General features: G+C 51.5%; 1 protein-coding gene across 1 annotated transcript; it reads left to right on the plus strand.

Moving 5' to 3' along the window:
- The first annotated feature begins 1,746 nt into the window (after positions 1–1,746).
- LOC117651224 lies at positions 1,747–6,172 on the plus strand. Its single transcript, XM_034395039.1, has 6 exons — positions 1,747–1,845; positions 1,990–2,152; positions 2,635–2,744; positions 3,097–3,454; positions 3,573–3,728; positions 4,655–6,172. Exons 2-6 carry the CDS (start codon positions 2,021–2,023, stop codon positions 5,174–5,176), a joined length of 1,278 nt encoding a protein of 425 aa, XP_034250930.1. The 5' UTR covers positions 1,747–1,845; positions 1,990–2,020; the 3' UTR covers positions 5,177–6,172.
- The last annotated feature ends 1,628 nt before the right edge of the window (positions 6,173–7,800 follow it).

The raw sequence follows: 7,800 nt of genomic DNA on the forward strand, positions 1-7,800 counted from the left end.
AGAGGACAGCCGCAAATGAGAGCGCGCTCGTGCACGAGAGAGAGAGAGAGAGAGAGAGAGAGAGAGAGAGAGAGAGAGAGAGAGAGAGAGAGAGAGAGAGAGAGAGAAAGAGAGAAAGAGAGAGACAGAGAGGGGGGGTGGAGTATTACGCGATGATAGCTTTCTGCGGCTTCTTTCCGCTTTCGGGCGTCCCTTTGGCCGGCTTTCGCTTCCAGTGTGGCGGCTCTTGTTTTGCCTTCACCGGCCGACTCGTTATTCCATAAAACGCGGCGTGGCGTTCCGGGAAAAACCTCTCTCATCCCCGCAGTGTTCAAAAGCCTCCCGGCCGATTTAGAAGGCCCCGCCCCGCCCCACCTCACCGTGGCACCTCGCTAAAAGCGATGCGCGCATTTCGGCTATTAGCTCTTCGGCAGATTGGGCAACCACCTCGCACCCGCCAGACACACGGCTTTGCAAAATAAACCCAGACCGGAAAAAAATCACCAATCTATTCTTTTTGTACGCGCGGCCTAGCCGGCGGCGGGCAGCCACGAAGGTGTGTGTGTGAGTGTGTGTGCTTGTGTGTGTCGCTGTGTGTGTGTGTGTGTGTGTGTGTTGCGGAGCTCCGTGCTACAACAATACCGCCATGGTCGATACAGGGAGTTGCCCGGCAGAATCTGATTTGCAGCCAAACTTAATTGGAGACTCCCGCGGTACACACGACACGGCACGGCGCACCATCCCCTGGAGGGATGTCACGGGCCACAGTGTGGCGGCGGCCCCACACTGCAGGACGACCAGGCCGAGGCAGCAGGTGCCTAATTGCCAAAATTACGCTCCGCCCGTTCAGTTTCCATCGGGGGGAAACATAATCAAGAGGGCCGGGGCACAGCGCTGGGCCCGGGCCCGGGCCCCGCCAGCCAGTCAGTCACTGATTCCGAAAGTCCGTTTCGTTGCTCTGTCTCTCTCGCGCCTTTGCGGGTCGCCCCATGAGTGCGACAAAGACGGAGCGACGAAAACGACTCTCGGAATCGGTCTGCAGCCAGGCAGCCAGGCCCGGCTGGACTCCGAATTGCCACTCAAGGCGTATGGCGAGCAGCGGGGCAAGGTCCCGCCAACCAGGCAGCCACGGCGGTGGGCCGCGCACGCTATCGGTGTGTGTGTGTGTGTGTGTGTGTGTGTGTGTGTGTGTGTGTGCGGGCGCGCGCGTGTGTGAGTGTGTGTGTGCCGCTGGGAAAGGGGGCCCCAGCGAGAAAAGAGAGGGAGAGAGAGAGAGAAGATTCGCGGACCGCAGGCCACATGCCCACACCGAAAGGCGTGTACAATGCCAGAGCGCTGCCATGCACCCCCTGCCGAGCACGCCGGGCTGCCCGGGGTAGGCTAAACACGTGCCCGCGACACACACACACACACACACACACACACACACACACACACACACACACACGGGTGGCTCCAACGCATAAAGCCACATATTTCATCGTGGGCGCCAACTAAGCGACGTGAATATTGCGGGCCCCCCGCCCGGCCTCCTCACACCGCAGCGACTCATTCCGAGAGTCCTTTTGGTCGCTCTGTCTCTCTCGCAACTATACCGGACGCCCCACGAGGGCGAGAGAGACAGAGCGACGAGGACGACTCTCAGTCTGCTGGCCAAGTCGCTCACTGTCCCCCCCCCACCGGCAGCCTGGCATCTGACTTCTGCTGTGACTGGTGTAATGCGATATGCATGGCGGACGCGCGGCCGCGGCTGCACCTTGGCAGTCCCTCAGTTTCCTCCGAGGAGAGAGGTCACGCCACGACGCGTCGTGTTGATTGTGCGGAGTCCAAGCGAATATTTTGCCTGTGTTGGATTGCTCTGTTTTGGTTGGTATGTGTTCTATGCGGGTTTTTTGTGGCGTGGTGGGTGGTGGCCCTGGCGCTCAGTGGCGGTGTAAACAGGCCATCTTAAAGCAGGAACCAAAGTTTCAGTCCCAGACATTGACCTTTTGTCTTGGTGTGCCTGCTCAGAACTTCTACCACCCTGCTGCAGACACCGATCATGGAGTGCCCCGTGTGCATGGATGAGTTCGACGTGGCCGCGAGGCGACCCAAGAGCCTGCCGTGCGGCCACACCGTCTGCAGCCACTGCCTGGAGGGTCTGCAGCAAAGGTTGTGTCCAAAGTGCCGCAAAGTGAGTAGAAAGTCTGCCACCTCACGCAAGATAGGGTCCTTTCGATGAGTGTCATTTTGCCCGCATCAAATGATGTGGTCATTGCACACCATACATCACAAACGCGGTCTACTTTTATGAAGCCCGAGGCGCGAAGTGGTCTGCACCCTCGTCTGCACCACACTTATAGTGTTGAGACGACATAGACCACCTTTCCTCGTGCAGACAACCTATACACCACGTTTGGTGATGCGTTCTATTTCTTGACTGATTTTGCAAAACTTTCGTTTTCTTCGTATGACAAAGCTATAATTACTTGGAAGACTTCTTTCTGTGCGCGGCCGAATTTAATGACATGAAATGCGGAATTGATTGTAGGGATGTGCGATTACTTCGGTACCTAATCGAATCCTATGCAGTTTTCAATTTGGTGTCGAGCTGGCTAAGTTCGACCTCGGATTCGAAATTTTATTCGATTTCTAAACTTTGGTGATTTTTCTCAGGGCTTCAGCGACCCAGCCAAATTGCCTGACAACTTTTCCATACTCGACTGGGCTAACAAGCAGCAGTCGAGACCTTCGCAGCCCAGTGACTCTTCGGGTTCAACTCCCAGGTATAGTCAACCAATTGTGAACCTGCATTATTTGCTTAAGTCTCGGAAGAAACGAAACAGGTAAATTAAAGTCAGTCATACACAAGATGTCCAAAGAGTTTTTAAAATTTGGTGCTTGATCTGAAAAACCACATTAATCTCTAATTTGGTTTAAAATTTGCATGCACGTTAAGAGAGGCGATGCGAGAACCCTGCAACGGACAAAAGTTTCTGAGCCAAGAAATTGAATGATCCAAATTTGAAAACGACCGTTTCTAAAAAGGGAGAAGGAATTCGACAAGGGTTGATCCGAACCACGGGGCGTCTTGACAAGGAACCCCTCTTGCAGATTTGTAATGAAAATTGGAAACAGTTTTGACAGGGCGCTGCAGCAGCTGGAGGACGCGGCCACGGCGGCGTCCAAGGCGGTGCGGACGCTCGAGGACGCCAAGGACGCCGTGGAGGGCCTGCTGCAGGAGTGGCGGGCCAGACTGCGGCAGGTCCAGAAGGCCACCGGGGAGCTGCGCGCGGCGGTGGACGAGGGCGGCGACCTGGAGGCCGGCCAGCCGGAGGGCCTGCAGCAGCTGCAGGACGCGGCCAGCCTGCTGGAGGGCATGGAGTGCGCGCTGCGGCACCAGGGCGGCACCGAGTGGAGGGGCGACCTGGGCGCAGGCCGGAGCCTGCTCGACGCGCTCGTTCTGCACCTGCACCGCCACGGCCTCATCCACAAGGTGCGGCAGTACCCCATGCAATATTTGGATCGTGTCGAAAAAAAACGTGACGAGTTGAGAGAACAGCGAAGATTTTTAGCACCAGTCAAATTAAACGCTTGAAATGATTTGCCAACAGACTCCAGCCCAGAACCAGCCTGAAGAGGAGGCGCGCCCTCCGCCTAGACCCCAAGACCTCATTCAGGAGATCGAGTTGTTCAAAATCAGTCAGGCTCATCCGGGAAAAGGAGAAGTCGAGAAGGCGGCCATTCTGGCCCGCGTGCGGCAGAATGGGGTGAGTCTGGCTTCTTGTCCACCAACGTTCAAAGGAACGTGACATTCTGTCACATTCGTTTGAACGTGATGCCACGTTCCTGGGATGGGAGTGTAATTGGTGCAATACTTTTGCATTGCACATAAAGTGTAATTAGCCAAAAAAAGAGCAAAAAAAATTTCTTTCGAAAAACAAAATCTATTGAAAATAACAGCTTTTTTTTCTTTTAAACAAAACGGAAAAATATATTGACTTGAAAATTGTTTGAATAAATGGCGGTGGTGGGAGTAGATGGTTGCAGAAACAGAGCTCCTTGCGGGAAATCATTAAATTTTGCTTGAATTGCACTTGAAATGACCTGATCGAAATTCGCCCACCTCTGAAAGCTGGGCATACAGGACATGAGCCCCGTCCCGTTTGAGCCTCGATGGTCTGAGCCCCGTCTTGAGCCCCAACCTAAGCCTGAGTTGAGCCCCACCTTAAGCCCAGACGATCGGGGCTCAAACGGTACGGGGCTCATGTCCTGGTGCCGAAAGCTGAGAACTTATTCCGACATTCTGCAGAACTCAGGCCTTCAATATCAGGATAAGTTTGCAGGGTTTCAGCTTTCAGAGGTGCACGAATTTTAATCAGGATTTCAGACATGTTTCTGACATGCTGCCAAATTTCATACAAGTGATAATGCTACTTCGTGCCTAAAAAAACAAAACAAAAAATCCTTTTAATCTCACTTTAAAAAAAAATATTTTTCACGTTTATAGAACCCTGAGTGCACTGCCTGCGTATTCATGCATTAGCCTATAGGCTGCGGCATTGCACGTGGTGCGCTGTCTCAATGCATTGCACCACAGCACCATACGTGCTATGTTCAAAGCGTTTGATCAGTGTACTGACATTGTCCCATTTTTACTCTCACTGACCGCACCGTTGACGCCGTCTGTCTGCAGGTGCGCCGGATGGACAACGTTTGGTGCCACGCTGACCTTGCCTGGGTCCGGGACATACTTGGGAGTGCCACCCCGACGCTGGAGGAGCTTTACATGATTGCTCCCCGTGCGGACGCCATGCCGAGACTGCGGCGGATGGATTTGTGGTCTATTGACGGTGCCCTGGACAATGAGCCCCCCTTGGTGCCCGCCCTGCCAGGAGGCGGACTCAGGCGGCTGCGCGTTTACAAACTTCCTCGGGCCACCCTGATCTCCCTGCTGCAGGCCCACAGTGCCTCGCTGGAGGTGCTGTGGATGAGCATCGGCACTCCAGGGGATGGGCAGTGGCCTAGAGTGTGCGACGACCTGGACGCCCTGCTGAGGGAGTGCGGCCTTCGCGTGTACAGGATCGTGCTGTGGAGGGTTGACGTCGACCACTCCGAGTCAGCCTGCCGTGCACAGGTGTCCGCGGTGCGGCGCGTGCTGCCGGGCGCCAAGGTGCAGTGCGAGAAGTGTGACGAGGTCGAATTGGAAAAGTTCTAGACACGGGCGCGACCGCGGCTTACGTGTAAATTTAGTCAGAATGTCACATGTCTGAAATCCTGATCAAATTTCGCGCACCTCTGAAAGCTGAGATTCTGAAAAGTTTATTATTGATGACCAGGTCCTACAGCATATCAGAATGGGGTGCGCGAATTTTGATCAGGTTTTCGGACAGGTTTCTGACATTCTGAAAAATTTAACACGAGTGGGGAGAGCACACTCTAAATGTCTTAAAATGAGATTTGACCCATGTTATTCGCAGTGAATTCGGCGCAAGCATAATACGAAGCAATGTCTCTTCGTAAAGTGAATCTTTTTATCCTTTTTATTGTAGGATTCAAATTCATAATACCAAGAAAAAAACCCCTTCGTATTTTGCTTGCGCTCATTCCAGGAACGTGACATCAAGTTGAAACGAACGTGACAAAATGTCACGTTCGTTTGAGCATTGTGTCACATCCATTTGAACGTAAAGAAGTTAATTTATGGCTAATTGACGTCCAAACGAATGTGACACAATGTTCAAAGGAACGTGACATTTTGTCACATTCATTCAACGTGATGTCACGTTTCTGGGATGAGATTGCGCCGTTTCCTTCGTATTAAGAGAAATTTCTTCGTAAGACATTTAGAGTGTACTGGCGGCCGGAGAAACCAGGAGAAATCCTCAGTGTTGCGTTAGGCAGTACAATGACCTGGTGGAAAGCCTTCACCACCACGACAGGTTTGAAGTTTGTAACGCTTGGTGTGTTTAGATCATTTCAAGGAGAAAAAGTGAGGTAACCGCCTACTCTTCCTTACTATACTAGTTATACTACGAATATAAACATCCTGTAATTTTGTTCATTCTTCTTGAATTTTACCTCTTACTCTCCTTTGTGGGTTATAATGGATATTATGTGTAATTATTCTACTACAGAAGCCGCAAGTGTTGATTAATTTGCTGAGCCACGTTCTGTTTCTGAAATAAAAATGAATCTTTTGAATAATTTTTTATAAGCGTAATTCCTTTTATTTAAAAACTCCCATAGTTTCATCTGCACCACGAAGCGCTTCAAAATTATCACCAAAGTATCGTAGAACACACTGGCACACCCCAAAGGTATTTGTAGAATGCGAGACATCACAGTGCTTTCGCAGATGAACTTTTCGTACAAATTTGTACGTGATCTTTAAAAAAAGGTCCAAATGCAAGCAGTTTTACGTGCGAATTTTTTTGAAAAAATTTCATCTGCACAAAAAACGCTGACGTCTTGTGCAAAACTGTACATACCCAGCTTTAAAATCCATCTGGATTTGACTCTGGATTTGCCTGTTTCCATCTAGGATACTTTAATTTATACATGAATTATAAAAACATATAGATCGAGGGGTTCTATTCAAAAGATCTTATCTGGGCGTTCCCCCCCAAGATAATCTTATCTTAAACGCAGGGAAATTTCACTGAGTTTGATCATTTATTACAGCCTCCCCAATCAATATATTTTGTGATTTTATTCACTTTAATCTGAAGATAAAATATCAAAGAAAGCAATAGTGCATGAAGAAATATAATCCGCTTACTCTCGTGTCCGCCCCAAATGATAAAATGAATGAAATTCGCATGCGTTTAAGATAAGATTGTCTTGGGGGGAACGCCCAGATAAGATCTTTTGAATAGGAGCCCTCGAGATGTCACAAACCAGAGTGGAAATATTCCAGACCAAATGTACATCGAAGGCTCTGTAACATTTGGTGCAGAGGCTCGTGGGTGCCGATAAACGGTCAACACGCGGCAGACGCAGCGTACTGATTCTGAGAGTCAATTTCGTCACTACAAATCCAAAGGTCAGACTTTCCGACACACCAGAGGTGAGACATCAAGTCTCGCCAGGTTTTGGTCAGACCTAGAAGTCTTCCCAAATTTTGGTCAGTGGTCGGTCTGTCTCTTTCGCGCGGGCGACCCAATGAGTGCGAAGAGACAGACTGCAGAACACGACCCTCGGACAGGCAGACAGTGCAGTCGAAACAAGGGAGTGCTGGAAATAAGTACATTCCCTGCGCTCCCCGCGCCGAGTCTGATAATCCACCTCGTCTTCCTGCATAAATGATGCCACCTGCCACGGCGGTGCCAGCGCAGGCTGCTTCCGAACAGCGCTTCTGTCGCTCTGTCCCTCTCTCTCTCTCGCACTCCAACGGAGCTTCCCATGAGTGCGAGGGAGACAGAGCGAGGGAAGCACTGCTGGAATGGGTATGCGTGTCGTCGACAAGCTGCACTGTGAATCCAGGCGCGGTACATAGTCGCTGCTCGCTGTCGCCTCCAGACCGAGTACCTCACGCTCCTCAACGAGAGAGAGAGAGAGAGGGGGGGGGGGGGGGGGGGGAGAGAAAGAGTCACGTTGCAAAGCTGCACACAAAGGAAAGAGAAAACTGGGCACTATGAAAAATTACGAGTACTAAGCCGGCTAAAAGGGGTCATCTTACAAAATAGCGACAAAATTTGACTGCACCGTCGGCCTGCCTGCCCGCCCCTGCTTGCCCTGCCCGCCTCGCCGGCTTCCCTGCTCCTCACACAAAGTATCTTCACGACGAAAATGTGAGTGGCCCTTGGGCCGAATGGGGCCGTGCCGGGCCGTGCCGGGCCG

Source organism: Thrips palmi, unplaced genomic scaffold, assembly GCF_012932325.1.
Source record: "Thrips palmi isolate BJ-2018 unplaced genomic scaffold, TpBJ-2018v1 HiC_scaffold_5, whole genome shotgun sequence".
In the NCBI taxonomy this organism is placed as follows: Eukaryota; Metazoa; Arthropoda; class Insecta; order Thysanoptera; family Thripidae; genus Thrips; species Thrips palmi.

Coding starts and splice junctions, on each gene's coding strand:
- LOC117651224 (XM_034395039.1), top strand. CDS start 2,021: ATGGAGTGCCCCGTGTGCATGGATGAGTTCGACGTGGCCGCGAGGCGA. Junction 2,153..2,634: donor TGTGTCCAAAGTGCCGCAAA/GTGAGTAGAAAG, acceptor GATTTTTCTCAG/GGCTTCAGCGACCCAGCCAA. Junction 2,745..3,096: donor TCTTCGGGTTCAACTCCCAG/GTATAGTCAACC, acceptor AATTGGAAACAG/TTTTGACAGGGCGCTGCAGC.